At 47.5% G+C, this 23,606-nt stretch overlaps 1 protein-coding gene across 3 annotated transcripts in view; it reads right to left on the bottom strand.

Moving 5' to 3' along the window:
* Positions 1-3,928: 3,928 nt before the first annotated feature.
* FBLN5 (fibulin 5) overlaps positions 3,929-23,606 on the bottom strand; it is an 80,646-nt gene continuing 60,968 nt past the window's right edge. For all 3 annotated transcript variants that reach the window (XM_010350561.3, XM_074393465.1, XM_010350560.3), the window contains 5 exons: positions 23,334-23,453; positions 18,126-18,248; positions 16,538-16,664; positions 13,616-13,811; positions 3,929-4,903 (listed from right to left, as the gene is read on the bottom strand). In XM_010350561.3, the coding sequence (XP_010348863.1) occupies positions 4,742-4,903; positions 13,616-13,811; positions 16,538-16,664; positions 18,126-18,248; positions 23,334-23,453 (728 nt within the window). In that variant the 3' untranslated portion in view covers positions 3,929-4,741. The remainder of the gene's footprint in view (positions 4,904-13,615; positions 13,812-16,537; positions 16,665-18,125; positions 18,249-23,333; positions 23,454-23,606) is intronic.

Raw genomic sequence — 23,606 nt, 5'->3', positions numbered from 1 at the left:
GTTTTTTGTTTTTAAAAAAAAAACAAAAAAAAACTCTTTTAGTTATATCCAGGGATTCCGACAAAGATATCAGCCATTTGTTAAGTAACAGAACTAAGAAATTTGAAAACAAAAATATCAGCACAAGGAACAATCCGTATATTTGTTTGTGGTTTATGAGTATTGGCCAATTCCAAAATAATGGAGATTTGCTAAGTGCTCACTTTTTTTTTTCCAGAGAAGAAAATATTGGATTCAAAGTAAACACAAATTGTATTAAAAAGAAAAAAAAATGTTTATCTAACATTTATTAGTGTTTCCTTTCAAAATATTTAATAATTCTAAGCAGAGGCAATTTATTCTACGTTTCAAACACATGCCTATAAACGTTCATAAGAATTTTTCTTGCATAAAACAGATGTCTTAATTATTTTAAAAATCTAACTAAAATCATTTTTGTTGACCTTACTACTGCACCTCCCACATTATATTCCAGTTTTGTCTTGTATGCTGCATAAACCCATGGATGAAGGTGTTATCAGTGGACTGTCTATGCCGTTCATGTCTCTGAATCCAGCAACCGGCTTAACCAAAGTGGATTCTCAACCAAAGTATGTGATCCTCTCAAGGCAAAGACCTTTTACAAACAGGATTTCATCTGGCAAGAGGGGAGTAGAGAAGAGCTCCTTGATCAAGTTTTCTCTCTGTGTGTGACCATGTTGGCTCAGAATGAACAACTTGGGCACATTACGGTAAACACCCAGGCCACAAAAATGCATTGAAACCACTGAAAATGAAATAATCAGACCTACTTAAATGTTTTTACCATCTGGGCAAATAACACCCCAAGGGCCAAGACTTACCTAAGAAAGTGTCTAAGTATTTTACCCAAGCCTGAGAGGCAACAGGTAGGTGGATTTTGTGCCAGTTAGAAAGTGTCATGATTGGCAAACCACTGCAAAACTCTGAAATTGCAGTGAAATGGAAATGCTGGCTGTCATCCCCAAAGTACATTTCAAGGAATCACAAAACTTTAGAATTAGAGGCAATTGAATGAAAGTTTTCACCCTTATGAAAGTTGGAAGATGAAGTGGTAACAAGAGCTTTTGCAGGTGTCCCTGCTCTTAATCCTGTGCCCCTTCCGCTGTGGTATGCTTCATTCTTCAGGGACTGATGGGGCAGTACAGAGCAGGGATCACTTGACAAGCTCACAGCCCAGCTCCTGGATGGGACAGAGCTGACAAGGAACAGGCATGGGGAGCCTGGAGACCTCAGGGTCCAGGAAACAGCCCTCCCCATTGGAACCGAACAGCAGAGCACAGCACCGGGATCCAAGAGCAGGCTCATGCCCAGTCTTGTACAAAAAGTCACATTTAATGATTCATAAGGGGTAGGTGAAGCAAGTAGCATTTGGGGTTCTGGGAGCCTCTGGAACTGTTTCCCAAATGCTTGGGGCTTAACTTTGCAGTACACACTTTGCCCTGGACTGTTTTTCCCTTAATTTTTAGGCCCAAGTGTATTTTAAGGTAAATGAATCCCACATGCCTCTGATGCATTTACACTGAACTCATCAGACCATGTTTTGAAAGAGCAATCTGAGGCCCAAGAAGCCCTTGGAGGCTGCTTTTATGAGCCTCTGTGTGCTGCTTTTCTTAGAAGCAGAAAGCCACATTTTGACATGAACAAATAAAACACAGAGCCTAGAGACTTGGATCTGGTTCCAAATGTGGCACCTCTGAAACCAGTGGGTCCTCAAATCATCAAGACAAAAAGCTTCCCAGCCTTCTTTTTGAAAAGTTCATGGAAACTTACCCCTGTGTTCTGTCGAGCCTAGAGGCAGTGGTTCGGAGGTGCTCGGGGCAGAGCTCACGTAAACCTTCAGCGTTTCTGATTCCACACTTCTTGCCGGCACCTGAGTCTTCCCCACACAGCAGAGACTCGGGCTTACTGCTGCCTTCTGGTCTTTGCTCTTCAGGTGCCGAGCTGAGTGAGTCCCAAGGGAATCACCCTTTGTCTTCTGAGCTTTGAAACCAAAGCATCCTGAGCCATTTGTTGCTGCTTTGATTGCTAACACCACTTGACCCTGACTGAGGAAGCACAAGCAGGCATGGTTTAGATGTGCTTAGTTAGGGAAAAAGATAACCACAGCCAGAGCAAAGTGAGGTGTATGGTGTGGGTGTGAGAAATGCTCATGGGGTGAGGAGAGAGGACTTGCAGCTTCTCGATGCTACAGGGAGCGGAACATGCTTCATTCCACTGAAGGCCTAAGATGCTACTAAGTGAAACAGGAGACTTCCCTGGCCCCCTCACAGGATGTGCCACAGGGGGTGGCTCTCTGTTCAGCTGCCTCAAGCTAAAACCCCTTATGGGAAGGGGAGTATGCAGATGAGCAGGTGCTGGAACCAGGGTGAGCACTTTTGGGCTCCAGCCCTATGACAGCATCTAGGGCTGGGTGTCTGTGACTTCCAAAGCCCAAGTAGGCACGTGTTACAGTGCAGTCTCTTAGCCTTGCCATCCGTGGACAGCTTAAGTGTTAACCAGTTTAGTAGACCCTCTGGCCTTTTGCAAGGGTAGAGGGCCAGTGTGACAGCTTTCCGTATCCCAAGCTCTTATCCAGCATCCTGGAGGAATCAGGTCACACATGGACTTGAAGGATGAATGTGGGGGGTTTATTGAGTGGTGGAGGTGGCTCTAAGCAGGATGGATGGGGAGCTGGACAGGGGATGGAGTGGGAAGATGATCTTCCCCTGGAGTTTGGCCATTCAGTGGCCAATTCTCGGATCGTCTCCAGCCTAACTCCTCCCAATTTTTCTTCTTTCCTTCTTTGCCACACTGTTCTGCCATTCATGTCTGCCCATCTCCTCATCGTCCATCTGTTTCTGGAACCTGGAGCATAGGGTTCAGGGTTTATATGGGTATAGGACAGGGAATGTGGCAGGCCAAAAGGCAAATTTTTAGGGATGAAAATGTCCTCATTTAGGGCCACGGATATCCTGGCTTGAAGGTGGGGCCTTTGCCAGGGAATCACCCTCTTCTACCCAGTATTTCCCTGTCTCCTGTCCATATCATAAGGATCTGTGGAATGCCTACCAAGACTCGGGGTCCAGGACACAGCTCCTTGTAGGCACGGTGTGGGTCTTTAATGATTACATCATCAACAGGTAGAACGGGAGCACCTCAGATGGATCTGTAGACTCCACCCCGGCTATCAGGGAGTGCGCTTTTTTTCTGAAGCCTTGGGTTGATTCCCGAGATGGGACATAAAGACAGCCATCCCAACGTATTCTCCTGTGACTTGCAATGTTGACTCTCTTGGCCCCTGCCCAGGGTTCTAAGACTTGAAGGATATCCAGAGGCCCTGACCAGGAAAAGGATAATGAATCCTACAATGAGCAGAAAAGACATTGAGGGCAAGGCAGCTAGGCCTCCAGCCCCATCGGTCCACCTCTCTTTCTAGGGTTTATAACAATGCATTCTCAATTCTGGCTATGTATGCAAGTTTTCAAAAATCCTGATGGCTAGGCCCTACCTGAGCCCAGTGACATCAGACTGTCTGGTGGCATGTCCCACAGAATCCATCTTTCCTCCAAAGCTCTACTGGTTATCCTTCTATGCGGCCAGGGTTGAGGGTCACTGGTTTAAAGTAACTTGAACACATTCCTGTTCTGCAGGAGCACCAGAAATAATTACATAAGAGAAAGATTGTTGGTTGTTTTCTAATTAGAAGAAACAGGACTCAAAGATGACACCCCCCCCCGCCGCCACCAACTTCCCCACCACTCCCATTTCTCTGCCCCACCACCTCTGCTCCCATCAATTTGCCCAAGTCATAGCTGATGCCCTAGCTCTCTGGAGAGCTTTCTAAGCCAGTGTATAATAAACAGATTTAAACAGAACTAGAGTCCCAAACGCTGAATCATCTATGATGTCAAAATGAACCAAACACAAGCTGTCTTCAAATATTTAATCAGTTTGGAGACCTCTGCCTTCCAATCCAATTAGGTAAAAATTCTAAAGAAAGCAAGATTAAGGGGTCCTCAAAGAAAACATTGGGCTAAAATGGAGAGGAGGCTGGGTTTGGGAAAACGGAACATAGCACATGTCTGAAGGCCTTTGGAAGGAATTCTACAACTTATTTTTTCAAAATACTCAAAATGAACAAGACAGGATTAAACAGTGATACAAATTTAAGGACAACTCAAACTTCTTTTATGGCTGAAAATACCAGACATGGTTTTGAAATACATTCTCTAAAAACCCTTCGATCCTGCTGCCGTTTGTTTACATAGCCTTCTCAGTGTACGCAAAAAGCAAACTAGCTACTCCGAGCGTTCCCCACCAGCTCCCGGGTCTTGGCAAAGCAGCAACACAGCGAGAGAAGGAGTGGAAGAGGTGAAGAGGTGACAGCAAGCTGTTCACAGTCTTTGAACATAGACCACCACAAACCTAATCCATTTTCCTTGGAAAACGTGGAAATAAACTGAAGGCCTTGAAAAATCACCAACCATCTTATATCAGGGAGCCAATGATAATACTTTTTGATAACTGCATCATAGGAACTGGGGGTGTCATGTCCTTCAGGGCGACAGGTCTGCAATAGTACAGGTGGGAGTCAGGACATCGGGGCTGACTCTTCGGGGAAACGTTCAGCAGGAAATGCGTAACGTCTGTCTCACTCTCATTCTCTCTGTTGTGTCCTCTCCTCTCCTCTCCCGTCCCTTGGTGCTGATGAGAGGCAGCGTCAGAGGCTCCCGCCCAAGGCTCAGAATGGGTACTGCGACACATATATCCGCAGTCGGATCACAGAGCTGCCTCTGAAGTTGATGACAGTGTTGACAGTGATCATTTCCAAGTCCAGCTGGATTTCCCGGGGCCCTTTGATGGGGCGCGTCATCACTAGGGTGGCGCTGATAGGGCCCGTTTGCTGTGGACAGAACCGGGGGATACTAGTGAGAGAAGGCCTGCATGGTGGCCCTGCAGCCCCACCAGGGTGCTCCCCTTGCCCCCATCAATCAAACTGGCACCCCCTTGGTGCCACACTCTTTCCCTGGCTTTGCCCACTCTCTACCTGCTTTTTTCTGCTAACCCTTCAGATCTCATCTGAAAGGTCTCAACCTAAGAGGAGTCCTCTCTGACTCCCCAATATAAGGCAGGTCCCTCTGTGACCTCTGCCACTGTAGCCTCTACTTTATATAGGATGGAAATCATTTGTGCCCATGTGTGATTGTCTACACTGTCTACCCGATCCACGTCTGACATCTAGGTCCCCACTAGGTTATGAGTTCTGTAAGAACAGGTACTGGCGTCAGGCTTTTCACCACTGAGTCCCCCTAAAACCCAGCCTGGTGCCTTGAACACTGAAGGTGTTCAGAAAATATATTTTGAATGATGAACGAATCATTGGTCGAAACTTCTGCGTGACTTAGGGCTGGCACTTCACCGCTCTGGGTCCCATCTCTAAAATGAGGGTTTGGCATTGAGTCCACACAGACACAAAGAAGGGAACAACAGGCCCTGGGCTTACGTCAGGGTGGTAGGTAGGAGGAGGGGGAGGATCGAACAACTACCTACTGGGTACTATGCTTATTACCTGGGTGACAACATAATATGTACACCAGACCCCTGTGACACGTCATTTATCTATAGAACCGACCTGCACATGTACCGTTGAAAGTAGAATAAAAGTTTTAAAAAATGTTTTTGAGGAAAAATAAAACGAAGGTTTGGACCAGATCAGTAATTCAAAAAAATAATGGCATCAAAAGCTACTGGAACTTTTTTAAAAACTAACAATTCCAGGGCCCATTCCAAGATTTTCTAGGTCAGTATATTTTTAGGTGATGCCTGGGCAAGGTGGAATTTAAGAGCCCCCCTCTAGATATCCTAGAGTCATCTCCAGCTCCACCATTCTGTAACCTGATCACTGTGGGCCTAATAATTTCAGATGAACACTCTCCTTCACTGAGTCTTTTTCTAAAACTTTCAAGGCGGAAGGCAGAGAGGAATGACATCAACTGAGCACCCGTCATGAGTGAGGCGCCTTTTAACCAAGTTTATGTACATCTGCTTATTTAATCCTCATAAAATGGCTGGGCACGGTGACTCACAACTGTTATCCAAGCATTTGGGAGGCCAAGGTGGGTGGATCACTTGAGGCCAGGAGTTCAAGACCAGCCTGGTCAACATAGTGGAAGCTTGTCTCTACTAAAAATACAAAAATTAGCAGGTGTGTTGGCAGGTGCCTGTAATCCCAGTTACTCAGGAGGCCAAGGCACAAGAATCACTTGTAACTGGGGGGCAGAGGTTGCAGCGAGTCAAGATTGGGCCAATGCACTCCAGCCTGGGTGACAGAGTGAGACTCCATCTCAAAAAAATAATCTCATAAAACCCTGAAAGGCCTTGCTACTCAAAATGTGGTCCCTGGACCAGCAGCATGGGTGTCACCAGGGAGCGTCTTAGAAATGCAGAATCTCAGGCCCCAGCTAGGGTCTACTGAGCTAGAATCTGTAGCTTCACACAATCCCCAAGGCTTTGTGTGCACATTAATTATTGAGAAGTGTTGATCTAAAGTCACAGGACCCAGGTGGAGAGGCCTGGCTGTCCTTGTCGAAGTGCTGTATGAAAGGTATGACTCACTACTTCCCCGTTTTGTAAGTAAACAAAGTGAGTTTCCATGAGGTTAAATAATTGCTTAGGGTTACCCAGCTAGTCAGGACAGAGCCAAGGGCTTCCATTTGGGTATTTCCCACCCCAAGCCCCAGACTGTTTTCACTGCACAGCAAGTATCCGAAGAGGCTGATGTGTGTTTTGCGTCTTCCTAGCACTGACCTAATGAGAGATGCTCACTGCCAGTGCAAGGGACAGATGTTGGCACTGATACAGGAAACAGCATGAGGGAGAACAGGGATGGGCTGGACAATCACTTCCCGTACACTGCAGAGCCCAGCCCTGTGCCCAGAAGCTGAAAGCAAGTCTCTGCAAAGGAACCTAACTGGTTTAAAGCTACACTAGATGTTTTATCTGTCTGCATAAAGGGAGGTCTCCCACAAAGCTCTGAACATCCTCAAGAGCTACCACAGGTAAGACAAGGGTGGGGCTGGCAGACAGGTGGGGGCCAGATGCTGTGACCTCCCCTGTCCACGAGGCTGTCAGCAGCGTGACAGTCACACAATTTCCTCTTGGCACTGGTCCCTCCTGTTCCCGTCGGCATCGACATTATTGGCACCTCCTCCTCATGCAGAGGATGGCTTGGACTTCCTTGTCAGCCCTTATGAAACCTGAGCCCTGGGCCAGGACTCTGGAGAGTAAAGCCACACAGGGAAATGCCTGCAGCATTTACATATACAAATATCTTGCCAGCTTTCACTGAGTGAACAAAGGCCAAGAGCTGAGAACCCCAAGCTGGGGGCAGCCCTCCGGAGGGACATCTGCAGAGCCCAGGGTCTGGAAGGCAGAAACGGGCAAGTGCAAACTTCCAAGGTGTTCCTTTGGGCTCTCCTGGTCAATGTCTCCTGAGAATGAAAGAATCCTAGACTCTCCCACTTGGAATCCTGGATTCTCCCATTTGGAAGTAACTGTAGAAACGGATGAGTCCAGCCTCTACCTGGGTCCACCCTACCCACAAGCACCTGGGAGAGCTCAAGTGCCTGCCACGAGAGCTGAGGACGACCACCTCCACATTCAGCTTCTAGGGCAGAGCCAGGGCATTCATGAAATAAACCCGAGAGCCCTTGGGCATTCATAGCCTTGGTGGTGAGAAAAGATGATGAGGAGGATGGTGGTGGCGGTGATGATGGTGGTGGTTATATGCCAGGCATCTGGCTACAACCTTTCCTGCACCGCTTAATTAACCCTCACAACCCTATGCTGTAAGTAGGTTAGGGATACTACATCAGGCCACGAGACTACTACATGGTACTAGACTTCATGGCTCCAACAATCAAGCTTCTAACTACTATACTCTATGGTAAGGTCTCTGTACCTCTCCATTTACTCACCATCCCATGGGGCTTGCCTTGACTTGAGAATCGCCCCTTGGCGTGGTGTTGCTCGGTTGTTTCCCACCCCCCCCCCACTAAGGTGTGTGTAGTTCCTCCAGGGCAGAGGCCACATTCTGTTTGTTTCTCAATGCTCCGTGACTGACCTGAAGCCTCACATGCGTGGTGCTGAGTGCGTGCTGGTGACGGAAGAATGCATACGAATGACTGAACACTAGCGGACCCTACCACAGTGGGAGTTGGCGGCAGACAGCCCACAAGCCGTATGTCTTCTTGGCCCTGATCCCATACACACACTCAGGTTTGTTCTAATCAACAGTGGGATGGCATGGTCTGACCTGTGGCAAGCAGCCACGCTGTAGCAAGTCAGCTTTCATGGGCCCTGCCACTTGATCCACGTGTGTCATGGAGTAAGTGAACTTGGGCACAGTCTGAACCCTCTGACCTTGCTCCTTCTTCTGGCCTTAATTATGTCCCCAAGCCACCTGGCCAAAGCCAATCATCAGTCCTCTTTCCTATAGCTGTCATAAATTAAATTTTTTCTCCAGAGGGGAAAAAAAAAATGTTTTTGGCTGTGAGAGACAGCCAGCCAACAAGGCTTATGAATGGGCATGGGTGTGTGTGCATGGACCCATGTGGCCATGTGGGTGTGTGTGTGTATGCACGTGAGTGTGTGTGCTTTGACTGTGGGGTCAGATGAATCTCCTCCCACGTGCTTATAATCAAATCAGTGAATCTCAGGGTGTGAGAGCCTGGACAGCCAACCAGCCCAACCACCCACACCATGCTCCAGTCCCCTGGGTAGCATTCCCAGGCTCTCCACGGTCCAGGAGCTCACAGCCTCTGTACAACAGTAGCGGCAAGGATTGTAACCTAATGTTAAAGTAGACTTTTCTTGTGATCTCAAGTTCTTCTGAGACCCCAAAGTGGGAAGAGTAGGTAAAATATACTACCCCATTCTAAAGACAAGTGTAAGAGCACAGATTTTTGGTGCCAGGCCACTTAGGTTCAAATCTTGCCCCAGTGCTTATTAGTAGTGAGACTGGTTGGGCAGGTTGCTTAGCTCTGTGCCTCAGTGCTCTCATCTGTAAGATCTGGATAAAATCATCCCATATCATAGGATTCCTGTGAAGATTAAAGGGTTACTGACAGAAAGCACTTAGAATGGTGTCTGGCACATACAGGCACTAGACGTGACCAGCTGCTGATGCTGTGTGTGGAGTTATTGAGGACTTACAATGCTATGATCCAAAGCCGGATGTTTCCCTCATTCTGTCACCCCCTACAGCCTACATTCATAATTTTTTTCCCCAAGATGGAGTCTTGCTTTTTCACCAGGCTGGAGTGCAGTGGCATGATCTCAGCTCACTGCAACCTCTGCCTCCCAGATTAAAATGATTCTCCTGCCTCAGCCTCCCAAGTGGATGGGACTACAGGCACACACCACTACGCATGGCCAATTTTGTATTTGTAGTAGAGATGGCATTTCACCATGTTGACCAGGATGGTCTTGATCTCTTGACCTTGTGATCTGCCCACCTCGGCCTCCCAAAGTGCTGGGATTACAGGCGTGAGTCACCATGCTCAGCCATTATATACACTTTTTTGTTTTTGTTGTTAGAGACAGGGTCTTGCCCTGCCACCCAGTCTTGGGTGCAGTGGTGCAATCATAGCTCACTATAGCCTCGAACTCCTGAAATCAAGTTATCTTCTCATCTCAGTCTCCAGAGTAGCTGAGGTTACAGGCCATGCCACCACATCTGGCTAATTTTTGAAATCTTTTCTTGTAGAGACAGGGTCTCACTATGTTGTCCAGGCTAGAATTGAACTCCTGGGCTCAAGCAATCCTCCCACTTCAGCCTCCAGAGTAGCTGGGATTACAAGCATGAGCCCCTGTACCCAACTCTACGTATGTTTCATTAAACATGCTTACCAGCCTCCATCTCAATCAAGAGAGGTTTAAAAAAAAAAACTGTTCAGAAATGCAGACCCTGAAGTTTAAGGATACAAAAAATGGTACCAGACTCACTCCGAGAGAAGTCTAAAGAGGAGAGCCCTGAGCTGCCCATACCAGTGAGGAATGGAGAATGCAGGCAGCTGATGTTGACATCCTGAAAGGCCCTTGTGAAAGGTCTGCTGCCAGGATGCGGTGACACCCCCCCAACTACCTCATTACCGCCACAGAACATTTGTATGAGACAGCCCCAGAATTAGGGGCTGAGAGATTTAGAGTAGCAAGTGACCAACCACAGACCCTACTGCCCATATCAGGGATTGGTCAGTGTGAAGTACTCAGGCAAATCTCCAAAAGACCCGCAAAAGCATCCCATGAAAGCAACAGCTTTGAGGTCTTTACCTGGAGGGAGCAGCAATGCCTGGTTACAATGGCAACAGTTGGGGAGAAACCTCGCCTCCCAACCTTACCCTTTCCACCACCTGCACCTCCACTGCCAGCCCTGGAGGAGCCAAGGCCAGCACTGCCGTTACTGGGAGGGTGAGAAGTGGGCAGGACAGAGGCCAACCATACCCCTTGCCCACTCTGAACTAGGAGACAGAGCTTTACAGTGGGTAAGAGACCGGTTGAAATTTCCATTTAAACTAGCACAGTCTTTTGACATGAGAGAATGAGACAATCCAACAGAAATGGAATATGCCTGTGAATCCTAGGGGACTGACCTGAGATGTAACCCAGATGCTCACAGGTTTGATCCAACAGCGTGAGAAAAAGAAAGTCATCGACTGTTTCATCCCCCTCCCCGCCACCACACCAAAACTTCACTTCTTTGATAAAAACAGTATTATTCCAGGCAGGATACTAAGTGGATGATCTCATCTAATCCTAAAGTAAACACTGTAATTATGCCCTCTTTGTAGATGAGGAAATTGAGACTCAGAGAGGTTAGGCCACATCACCCAATTAATTGTGAAACTGTAGAATGTCTGGTTCCAGAGCCCACATTAGAATGACTGAGTGGCCTCCCGGGGAGGGTCCCACAGCTTCAGACAGTGTGGATCCTTGGAAAGCCAGCCTTATCCAGATGATTTCTGTCTTCCTGCCTAGTGGTCCATGATTTCATAGGACCCAGTCTCTAATGAAAGCACATAAACTCCCATGGACCTGTCCTTTACAATATGGCTCCCCACAGTGACCTTGGAGGATCACAGCAGCATCTGTTAGAAATGCAGATTCCTGGGTGCAGTAGGCTGAGTAACAGCCCCCAAAGAGATCCAAGGCTTAATGCTTGGAACCTGTTCCATTATAAGGAGAAGGCTTTTTGCAAATGTGATCAAGGATCTGGACAGAGAGATTATCTTGGATTGTTTGAATGGACCTGAAATCTAATCACAAGTATCAATATAAGAAGGAGACAAAGGGAGGTTTGATGCACACCGAAGAGGAAGAGGAGGCAGCATGATCACAGAGGCAGATATTGAGTGATGCAGCCATGGTCAAGAAATGCTGGCAGCTCCCAGAAGCTGGAAGAGGCATGGAACTGATTCACCTCTAGAGCCTCCATAGGGAGCACAGCCCTGCTGACACCTGGATTTCAGCTCAATGAAACTGATTTCAGACTCCTGGCTTCCAGAACTATGCAAGAATAAATTTCCTTTGCCTTAAGACACCAGGTTTTTATTTTTATTGTTTTTCAGAGATGGGGTCTCCCTCTGTTGCCCAGGTTGGAGTGCAGTGGTGCAATCTCAGCTCACTGCAGCTTCGACCTCCCAGGCTCAAGCAATCCTCCCATCTCACACACACCCCCACCCCAGGTAGCTGAGACTACAGGTGCCTGCCACCAGGCCCGGCTAATTTTTTTTTTTTTTTAAGAGAGACAGTTTTGCCATGTTACCCAGGCTGGTCTTGAACTCCTGAGCTCAGGCAATCTGTCCACCTTGGCCTCCCAAAGTGCTGGCATTACAGGCATGAGCCATCACGTCCAGCTCTATTTTTTTTTTTTTTTTTTTTGGTAAGTAAAGACAGGGTCTCACTATGTTGCCCAGGCTGGTCTCAAACTTCAGGACTCAAATGATCCTCCCACCTTGGCCTCCCAAAGTGCTGGGGTTATAGGCAGGAGCCACCACATTGGCTAAGCCACCTAGTTTATAGCAATTGGTTATTGCAGCCTCGGGAAATTAATACACCAGGGCTTCACTCGTTATCTTCTGAAATAGATTCTCTGGACAGGGAGCTCTGGAATCTGCTTTTTGGACAAGTGCCCAAATTCACGCTGAAATGTGAAAAATATTACTCTAAGCCAGTGGTCTCTAAAGAGGGGTGATCGCCCTCAAGAGCTGCAGGATATTGAAGCTCAACAATACAAATGACACAGTAGTAGATGCATACAATTTACAAAAAAAAAAAAAAAAAAAAAAAGAGTAAATGCATTTTAGCAGGCGTGCCCTAAACTCTTTGGCTGATGTGGATAAGTCAGTGCTGTCTAATCAAACTTCCTATGGTGATAGACATGTTCTGTATCTGGGATGTCTCATACAGTAGCCATGTGTGGCTTTTGAGCACCTGAAATGTGGGTAATGCCATGAAAAGACTGAATTTTTTATTTTATTTAATTCATTCCGTTTGTAAGAGCTGCAGTGGCTACTGGGCTGGACCATGCTAATAGAGCGCACTGCTGTGAGCGATGCCTTTAACACATCCTCTGTAGTCCTGAAGGCAAGGATTTGGGGGTTTTTCTGCATTGCTATATCCTTGGTTTCTAGAAGTGCATGGTAGGTGATTTTTTTTTTTTTTTTTTTTTTCTGAGACAGAGTCTGGCTCTGTCACCCAGGCTGGCACGTTCAAGTGATTCTCCTGCCTCGGCCTCCCAAGTAGCTGGGACGATAGGCTTGCGCCACCACACCTGGCTAATTTTTGTTTTTAGTAGAAATGGAGTTTCACTATCTTGGCCTCAAACTCCTGACCTCAGGGGATCTACCATCTTAGCCTACCAAAGTGCAGCATGAGCTACTGCACCTGGCCTGCATGGTAGGTACTTAAGAACTACTTCTCAGCCAGGTGTGGTGGCAAAAGCCTGTAATCCCAGCACTTTGGGAGGCTGAGGTGGGTGGATCATGAGGTCAGCAGTTCAAGACCAGCCTGGCCAAGGTGGTGAAACCCCATCTCTACTAAAAATACAAAAAAATTAGCCAGGCATGGTGGCACATGCCTATAATCCCAGCTACTCAGGAGGCTGAGGTAGAGAATTGCTTAAACCCAGGAGGTGGAGGTTACAGTGAGATCACACCACTGCACTCTAGCCTGGGTGACAGAGGGAGACTCTGTATCAAAAAAAAAAAAAAAAAGAAAGAAAGAAAGAAATACTTGTCACATGGGTAGATGAAAAAAATGGAGACGTGAATGTCTCTCTCACAGAATTTTAGGAGAAAAGAGACCTAAGATTGCATTTTGGCCTAACTTCCCATTTCACAGATGAGGATCTGGAGGCTCAGGAGGAGGAGCATCTGTTGCGAGACCACGGCGACAGTGGTGGAAACCAGGACCTTGAACTACCCACTCCACTCTTCTCTCTAGATACCGGACCCTCCTAGCTCCACTCTTATCTGCTTGCGTACAGGATGCTCGTAGGAGAGACAGCACAAGGCCACTGTTACAGATGATGGCCCCGCTCCCCACTCCCTCTTACCCGCATATAAAATTCTCTGCCCTCGTTCCCAGATTTGATCTGGAAAATGTAATAGGCCCCAGGGTAGCGGGTTGTAGCTTGCATTTGGAAGATGTCAGCGGGAACGGAGCGTCCTGACACCACGTCCATGTCCCGGTACAAGATGGTAAAGGGCTGGTCTCTGCAGCCAGGGTTCTCAGCAGGACACATACAGCGGCTGTGGGAAGGGAAATGGTGTGAGAACTCAAGAAATCCATTCCAGGTGCTGGTTGTGCTACTTCCTCTCTTAAAACACTGAAAATGAGGCCATTCCATTTTTAGCATCCAAATGGCATAACTGTAGAATGTCTCTGCTTCTGGCTTGAATCTAAAAACTCTCCAGCATGTAGGCGAGCTCTGTTGCCTAGAGAATGGCCTCTTCTCACTCATCAGATGTTCTGGCTACTAGATAGAATATAAACTTTAGATCTCTGGTTTTCAGAACATTAGAACATTCTCCAAGATATTTTACATTTGCCATGCAGGCCAAATACACCACTGGCCACACAGCCCTTCACTTTTTCAGCCATAGACGCTCATTTAAAAAATTTCCCTTTGGGAGGCTGAGGTGGGTGGATGCTTGAGCCCAGGAGTGAGACAAGCCTGGTCAACATGGAGAAACCCCATTTCTACAAAAAATGCAAAAATTAGCCTTGCATAGTGGTGCATGCCTGTGGTCCCAGCTCCTTGGTAGACTAAGGTGGAAGGATCACTTGAGCCCAGGAGGTCGAGGCTACAGTGATGGCATCACTGCACTCCAGCCTGGGCAACAGAGCAAGACCCTGTCTCAAACACCAAACCAAAAAAAAAAAAAAAGAATTTTTTAAAGTAAGAAATTAGATAAATAGGTCTTGAGGATCCTTGTACATTCTCTATTGCGCTAAGCCCACACAAACAGCTGGGAGCAGTGGTATCTGAGCTGAAATCTGAAAGACGGGGCAGCTCTGGCTACGTGGAGATGAAAGGAATGCCTTCCATGTGGCCAGAAGGATGTGCACACAAGCAGGGAGGCTGGCCATTCCGGGGCATGAGTAAAGGCGTGAGCAAGTCCTGCTCAGACTGGCAGGAGCACAGGATACCTGAACTGGACAAGGAGCTGGAAGGGGCTGCCGGAGTCCGACTGGACTGGAGCCTGGAGCGAGGGGGTCATGGAGCATTTTCAGCATCATACCAGAGACTCCACCAGTAACAGCAGCTCAGTGCTGTGAGCTGAAATGGGTCAGCTCCCCAGCCACAGACGGGGTGGCCTGGAAAAACTCAGAGAGAAACAGGAATAGAAGCTGGGAAGAGCAGCCTGGAGCTCTGCTCTGCCACAAACAGCCCTTGAATCAGGGGACCAAAAGCCCTATTCTAAAGGGTTGCTTAGAAGCACAGCTCTCAGCAATAAGTGAAGATGTCTCCAAAGGACCCACCTGTCCCAGCACTGTCCTTTCTTTTGCCAATTTTTGATCAAAGTGGGAACCACTGGTAAGCCATAAATTCCTCTCTGAGAGGCTGTATCCAAAAGGGCAGGATGGGTCTGAGTCATCCTTCTGTCTCTCATGCGGGGGTTTGGTGTGCTCAAGGGAAGTCAATGTGTGAACGTTTGGAAGAGAGGAGGCCACAGAGGAACTGAGATGGCTAAACAAGGGATAAAAGAGAAGGAAAAGGAACTCCTAGCATGCCCGGAACAGAAAACCACTGTCCTACTGATTCACCTTTTGGAAGTTATCTTCACTTTAATTCTCTCCTCAACTCTAATATTTGCCATCTGGTGATTTAGTAAAATGTTGACCAAGGTGACGTCAGAAACTTGATTATCGCAAACTAGAGAACTCTCCAGCACCTCAATACTCACAGAGCAGTCCAGGGAGACTGGAAGCATACATTTCACCTGGGAGCTTGCCAGAAAGGCAGACTCTTGGGCCCCACCCCAAACCCACTGAATCGGCACTCTAATGAGATCCCCAGGTGAGTCCTGTGCATGTTACATTTAGGAGCCGAGTTCTAAATGACCCCGTGTATCCAGAACAAAGTCATTAGAGGGAAGAGAAGATTCTAGAACCCTGACTCTCAACTCTTCGGCTTGGTTAGCTCTCTAGAGAATTTTTGCATAGCTCTGTCATGAGTGGGGGAGTGATAGAGAGGTGTGTGTGTGTGTGTGTGTGTGTGTGTGTTTTGAGACAGAGTCTTACTCTGTCACCAGGATGGAGTGCAGTGGCATGATCTCAGCTTACTGTAAACTCCTCCCGGGTTCGACTGATTCTCATGCCTCAGCCTCCTGAGTAGCTGGGACTACAGGTGCGTGCTACCATACCCAGATAATTTTTTTGTATTTTTAGTAGAGACGGGCTTTCACCATGTTGGCCAGGCTGGTCTCCAACTCCAGACCTCAGGTGAGCCACCCGCCTCAGCCTCCCAAACTGCTGGGATCACAGGCGTGAGCCACTGCGTCCAGCCTCGTGTGTGTTTCTTACTATGCGTGTGGTCAAACATTTTGAACAGTAGTTCTTTCTGGTATGCAGGAATGTGTTTCAGATCTTATAACTTGTAATAGAATGTTTTGCAAACTTTTTCACAACCCACAGTAAAAAATACATTTTGCACTGCAAACCAGTAGTACACATAACTGAAAGAGAAGTTTCCGAAAACAATACTGACGTCGCACAGAGTGCAATGTATTCTGATATCTTCTATTCGTCTGTTCCATCTGTTCTACTCTGTTCTATTCTATACACACATGGGCATGTGCACGAGTGTACACACACACACACACACACACACACACACACATGAGCACATGGCATAGGTAGTAGGCCAGGTCCGCTGACTTCCTGGCTGCTGCACTCTTTCACACCACATTGCCAGCCTCCTAAGCCAGGCCGTCATCAGGTTTCTATTACCCCAGGAGAAGCCATGACTTACTTATCGCTGATCCTCAGATAAGGCTCCTCACAGCGGATGGGGTCAATGCATTTGAAGCCCCCTTGTAAATTGTAGCAAGTCTGCTGCAGGTTGCACGTGTGGTTTCTGTGCTCACATTCATTGATGTCTGAAATGCAGGGTAGACAAGAAGCGGGGGCAAGGCATTATTGGCCAGGCCAGATGTGTGGGAATAGGGTAGGCTGGGTTTTACTACAGAGCTGTGCGATCCAATATGGCAGCAGCAGGCCGTATGTGGCTATTGACCACTTGGAATGGGGCTGATCCAAATTGAAATGTGCTGTAAGTGGAAAATACACACCAAATTTTGATGACTTTGCACCAAAAAATAATGTGGGCCAGGCATGGTGGCTCACACCTGTAATCCCAGCACATTGGGAGGCTGAGGCAGGAGGATCGCTTGAAGCCAGGAGTTCAAGACCAGCCTGAGCAACAAAGCTAGACTCTGTCTCTTAATTAAAAATATATATATATATATACATATATATTAAATTTTAAAAAAGAAAATAAAAGATCTAATCAATACTTTTCATATTGAATACATGCTGAAATAATATTTTGGATATACTGCATTAAAGAAAATATAGTAGTAAAAACAGGAGTTTGAAACCAGCCTGATCAACATAGTAAAACCATGTCTCTACTAAAAATACAAAAATCAGCCGGGCATGGTGGCATGTGCCTATAGTCCCAGCTACTCGGGAGGCTGAGGCAAGAGAATCACTTGAACCCAGGAGGCTGAGGCTGCAGTGAGCTGAGATCATGCCACTGCACTCCAGCCTGGGTAACAAGAGTGAAACTCCATCTCAAAAAAAAAAAAAAAAAAAGAAAATACAGTAGTAAAAGTAATTGTACCCTTTTTTTTTTTTCCTTCTTTTAATGTGGCTACTAGAAAATGTAAAGTTACATAGATGGCTCACATCTGTAGCTCACATGATGTTTCTATTGCCTGGCACCACTAGGGAGAATTCCTCCTTGACAATCGATGAGGCAGGTTCGATGAGGCTGAGAATGGGTCAGTCGAGCATGGGGCCGGAAGCCAGGCCAAGCAGGCAAACAGGAGAAGACCCACCCCTTTTACAGTCTGGGGCCCCAACTCTTCCAGGAACAGAGCAGTCAGGTGCACGAGGTCTCCCTGGCAACCCTGCTCTAGGAGATCATTTGTAGAAAGGCTGACCAAACTGCCCTCCAAGCCACATCAGAAAGTGCGGGCTCTGGCCAGGCCCCAAAAGTCCTGCTTAGCTCTGGAGCAGTTCTCAGAGCAGCCTCAGATATCTGCCTGGAAAGGCAGGAAGCCATGCTTAGAGGCTGTCGTCTGCATCTGCAGAGTTCATTGCAGAAGTTTAAGTGGCCCAGATCCTGGCCAAAGGATGGGTCACAGGGAGGGACGGTACCAGGCCAGGCATCCTGCCCAGAGCTGCCACTCTGGGAGCCACCAGCACCTGCTCACATCCCCACCCCTACCACCTTCCCAGAGCTGCACACAATTCCCCAGGTGAGGACATCCAGATGACCCCCTGAATCAGCTCCACCTCACACACCCCAGCCAGGCCCCTCTGGACAGCCTTACCCTGGCAGCTTCGGTTGTCATCCAGCAGAATGTAGCCTGAAGGGCAGGAGCAGAAGTACGTGCCGGGCTGGTTCACACATTCATGTTGGCAGAGGAACTCAGAGAAGCTGCACTCGTCCATATCTGGGGTGACAAGTCATACATACTGTTTATAATCACAGTCTACGTGGGGATGGGAGCTTAGTGGTCATCAACTCCAACTCCCACAGTGTTTTGATACATACGATGGCTTTACTGCCAAGAAGCTCTCAATTCACTTCTTGAACACTTCTAGTGATGGGGAGCTTACTACCTACTGAGGACCCCCACTGACATTTGGACAGCTCTAAATTGTCAGAAAATTCTTTCCTACATGGAGCTGAAATCCATCTCCATCAAGTTTCCTACATCCTCTGCCTCTCACTGAAACTTCCACTCATTATAAACTTCTTTCACCCTGTAGGGGAATCCACCCTCCACCTCTGACCTGCCCAAAGGGCTGAGGTTACTTTGCCCACTGGGGTTTTTCTGGGGGGTTTCCCCGAGACCCAGAAAACATTCCCTGACCCTAGAGGGTCTTCTGAAGGGGCAACTTTCACAGTCTCAACTCGCCTCCAATCACCCCTTTCCCCCAACTTCAGGAACAATATTGTTCCTAAAGTTACAATTAAAAGGGACATATCCAGGGCCGGGCGCGGTGGCTCAAGCCTGTAATCCCAGCACTTTGGGAGGCCGAGGCGGGTGGATCATGAGGTCAAGAGATCGAGACCATCCTGGTCAACATGGTGAAACCCCGTCTCTACTAAAAATACAAAAATTAGCTGGGCATGGTGGCACATGCCTGTAGTCCCAGCTACTAGGGAGGCTGAGGCAGGAGAATTGCTTGAACCCAGGAGGCGGAGGTTGCGGTGAGCCGAGATCGTGCCATTGCACCCCAGCCTGGGTAACAAGAGCGAAACCACGTCTCAAAAAAAAAAAATAAAAATAAAAATAAAATAAAATAAAATAAAATAAATAAAAGGGACATATCCAGAAGGCCAGGTTTTAATTATACTGAAACTTCACTGTGTAAAAAAAAAATTTTTTTTTTAAACTGCTTGAAAGAGAAAACTCTGGAGTGGTGAGGGATGGGCAGGGATATTTTTCTCTTTGTGGCCCGCCTACCTCGGATCCTCCCTGGGACAAGGGAAGCAGCCGCTTCCCGCCAGCCTGTTGTGGAGGGGGAGCCCCTGTCCATGTGATTTACAACTCATCTGCATGGGCTATGGCAGTTGATGCAGAAGCAGACGTTCCAGAAAAGCCAACTCCTCATCACACACAGAGTTTGGCAACAGAGCGCCTGTTTGAACCTCCTTCGATAAGCATGCCAAAGAAAACATGTTTTTCTTGCATTTGTTGTTTCCCAAAAACTTGCTTTCACTAGTTTCCCCATGTGACATGTCCTTGGATTACTCTCTCACTCACAGACCACTGGCGGCTGGAGTCACCCAGAGAGGGTGTCAACGCAAAAGAAGCTGCCTCTCCACCATCAGATAATTCCGGGTGTTACACGCCTCATGCCTCTCGCATCCCAGAAGGAAAACCTCCTTTCTGTCTCGCTCAGTGGTCCTCACGTGATGGGTTATCAGCCAGCAGAATTAGGATGCTGATTTGAAAAGTTCAATGTGCTCAGGTAATACCTGTTTCGGTCTTGCCTCCCCACTTTCCCCAGAAGCCTTGCAGAGCCCTGGGTCTCTGGCTCCAGCCCATCATAACTGAGAGTGTCCTATTTTATTTCCAAGTTTGTAGATTCCATTCATACTTTCAATAGAGTAGTAGTGATGTCTGTGGATCCCTGAGGCTCCCTATGTACCACCGGGGTTAAATGCTTTACCTGCCTCCCTTAGTTCATTCTCACCTCAACCCCATAAAGGAGGTGCTATTACTCTCCATATTTTACAGGAGAAAAACTGAGGCTTACAGAGGTTAGGTGATTTGGCCAAGTTCACAGATAACAAGTAAGGAGGAAAGCTGGGCCTTGAACCCAGCCTCTGGATCCTACACACTTGGAAATATAATGCTGTAATGTGTCCCTGAGTAACTGTGCTGGGAGATCAGCGGAGCTGGGGAGCCTTGAGGCTGGGGCAATCGCCCAAGCAGGGTTAGCTCCAGCACAGATGGAGAGCGTAGCACCCACTCCTGACTCCCACTGGGCAGGGAGGGCTGTCACAGACTCTACTCGGTTGATCTTTGGGTCTGTAATGCCCAGACTTCGCTTAGGGCTGTGGCTCCACCCTCCACTGGAAAGCCGAAATACAAGCCCAGTTTCTGGCAGGGAGTGCGTCTTAGGCCACTTTCACTCCTCCAGTTGAGAACCCACCATGGTTTCCAGGAAGAGTTCAGCTTAGCAAATCCGTGAGAGACAAGGTTAGGAGGGGTCTGGGGCTACACAGAGGGGCCAGCCCAGCTGTGATAACACAGTGAGGATACCAGTGCCTGGGGGAAATGGAGAAGTGCAGAAAGGGGTTAAGTAGGAAGACGCAGGAAACGAACTCTCTCCATCACAGTTATCCTGTGCCAGGCTTCTCTAGAAAGCCTGCATATCCCAGGGTCATGCCAAGTCTTCAGGAGAGTGTATATCATGGAGAACATGAAGGGCAAGTTGGCCATTTGGGGTAAAATGAGTCAACTGAAGATCTTTGCCAAATCAGCATGGATGGTAAGCTTCTCAAGAAGCCGAAAGTCTCTTACACCTACACTTAGGGAAGATAAATTAACATATAATGGCTAAAACTCCACTGTGTCCGCTGGGCGGGGGTGGTGGCTCAAGCCTGTAATCCCAGCAGTTTGGGAGGCTGAGGTGGGCAGATCATGAGGTCAGGAGATCGACACCATCCTGGCCAACATGGTAAAAACCCATCTCTACTAAAATACAAAATAATTAGCTGGGTGTGGTGGCACGCACCTGTAGTCCCAGCTGCTCAGGAGGCTGAGGCAGGGGAATGGCTTGAACCCAGGCAGTGGAGGATGCTGTGAGCTGCGATCGTGTCACTGCACTACAGCCTGGGCGACAGAGCAAGACTCCATCTCAAAAACAAAACAAAACAAAACAAACAAACAAAAAAACCACCGTGTCCAAAAAAAAAAAAAAAAAAAACTTCCTTGAAAGAGAAAACTCCAGAGCGGTGTGGGGTGGCCAGGAATATTTGTCCCTCTGTGCCCCATCTACTTTGGATCCATCCTCCCTGGGACATGGGAAACAGCAGCTTCCAGCCAGCCTGGAACCAGCCTGAAGCTGGGCCACCCTCAGGGCTGTGCCAACTTATTTAATTTTTGACCACTCTATGAGGATGGTGGTTGGTCATCTGGCTGGCTGAATTTTTAACAAAGGATAACACTGAGACTCAGGGAGTGACTTGGTCAAGAAAAACGGTAAATGGTAGAGAATTTGAACTTGGCTCCAGCTAGCTCCAGAGTCACTCTACCACATGGCCTGTGCAGTGGGGCAATAAACATTTGTGGATTGACCAAGCATGATGGCTCACATTTGTAATCTCAGCATTTGGGGAGGCCAAGGCGGGCGGATCACGAGGTCAGGAGTTCGAGACCAGCCTGGCCAACACAGTGAGACCTTATCTCTACTAAAAATACAAAAATTAGCTGGGCGTGGTGGCAGGTGCCTGTAATCCTACCTACTTGGGAGGCTGAGGCAGGAGAATCGCTTGAACCCAGAAGGTGGATATTGCAGTGAGCTGAGATTGCACCACTGTACTCCAGCCTGGGCGACGGAGCTAGACTCCATTTCAAAAAAAAAAAAAAAAAAATCTGTGGATTAATGAACATTCTAGAGAAACAAATAATCTTACCACATAATGTTAGATTTTCCACACTTCTTAGTTCCTTGGCCCTAATTCCCCAAGGAGTTCCATGGAAGAAACTGAAATCTAGGAAGAAGGTGGCTTTTCATGCCTGAGGGTGTTTTATTTCTTTTTCTAGGCCTTAGATTGAATCAGTCCAAGGCTCTCTGTAACTGCCTGCTTGTGGCTCTGACAGTCCTAGCCCTAGGGAGGGGTGTTCATTTGTTTCAGGGAACTGGGTCCCTAGAACACTTCAGTTGCCAATGAGACTATCACAAAAGTTCCATTCATGACCTGGGTCAGCTCCTGTTACAATAAAATCTGGATTAGGAAACTTTCCATTCTGCAGGACAAAAAGATTTTCACAGCCTGGTATATGGCCCACTTATTTTGAGAAGCACAGTGAAGCATTACTAATCTAGACTTTGCTAGTCCACAACTGCTGAGGACGCCACAAGTGGAGAGAATGGGGTGTACTTTAATTCAACCTTTACAAAAAACAGCGAAAGAAAGGGAAAGAAAAGCAGCTGGACGTGGCCCTATGTGGGATGCTACAAATATGAATAAGAGGTGGTCCCTATTTTCAAGGAGTTTACAATCGAGTAATCTTTTTCTAACTAAGAAAACAAAATTTAACTTTCTGGGAAAAAAAAAAAGAGGGAGTTAATAAGGAAATCATAATAGAGTTCCAAAAACTAGCAGGGGCAGAGAATCACAGTTCCTTGGGCGTGGAAGGAATTTATAAAAGGTCAACTAAACCATCACATCTAAGTTCTCACAACAAATTATTATGATTTCATTCATTCAACATTCAATCATTTATCCATTGATTCGAGAACTTTTTTTTTTTTTTTTTTTTTTTTTGCATGCTCCTTGGGTGCCAGCCCTGGAGCGAGGCACTGATTATTTGTAGAGATTTCAGAAGTTCACAATGTGTGCTTCCATACACGATCTCATTCATTCAATGTTCCCCCCAACCCTACCCAATGAGATATGCTATTATACCTGGGTCACTGCCCTCTGTAAGTACTTTCTGTGCTATCCCCCAAGACCGGAGCCGGTGCTGGGTGCGGACAAACAGCTCTCAAACCAACACGCCAAACTGAGTGACTCCTCTCCCTCGTCAAACCCACCTCAGTCCTAGAAGGTAGCTCCACTGATCTTTGCATTAAGGGTCAGATGACAAGGAAGATGAGACTCTACCTCACCTTTCGGGAAGTGACTCATCTGTTCTGTGTGCTTGTGACCCCACCGCCCTGGAGCATGTCCCAGACTGGACATATGTCCAGGAAATGAGAGGAAACACCCATAAAGGAAGCTCTTGCCCTTCAACCCCCAACCCCTCCCCAGGTCCCAAGTACAGGTGGAAGTTTCCAAAGCCAAAGCCCATTACCACTGCAATGAACGCCATCTTCCTCAAGTTCATATCCTGGGTCACAGCGGCAGATGAAAGAGCCGTAGGTGTTGACGCAGGTTTGCACGCAGGGGTTCTCAGTTGCACACTCGTTCACATCTGTGGAAAGCCAAGGCACATCGCTGACTATCCTTCCAAGAGAACAGCCACAATAACTAGGCAGAAAAATGTTACCAGCAGTGAAATCTACCACCACCAGGAGACCAGAGTGGCAGGTGCCAAGGCTCTCCATCCAGGACCTTTGGGATCGTG

The sequence above is a fragment of the Saimiri boliviensis genome, chromosome 2, assembly GCF_048565385.1.
Source record: "Saimiri boliviensis isolate mSaiBol1 chromosome 2, mSaiBol1.pri, whole genome shotgun sequence".
NCBI classification, from domain to species: Eukaryota; Metazoa; Chordata; class Mammalia; order Primates; family Cebidae; genus Saimiri; species Saimiri boliviensis.
This window is presented reverse-complemented; position numbering and strand designations above follow the sequence as displayed.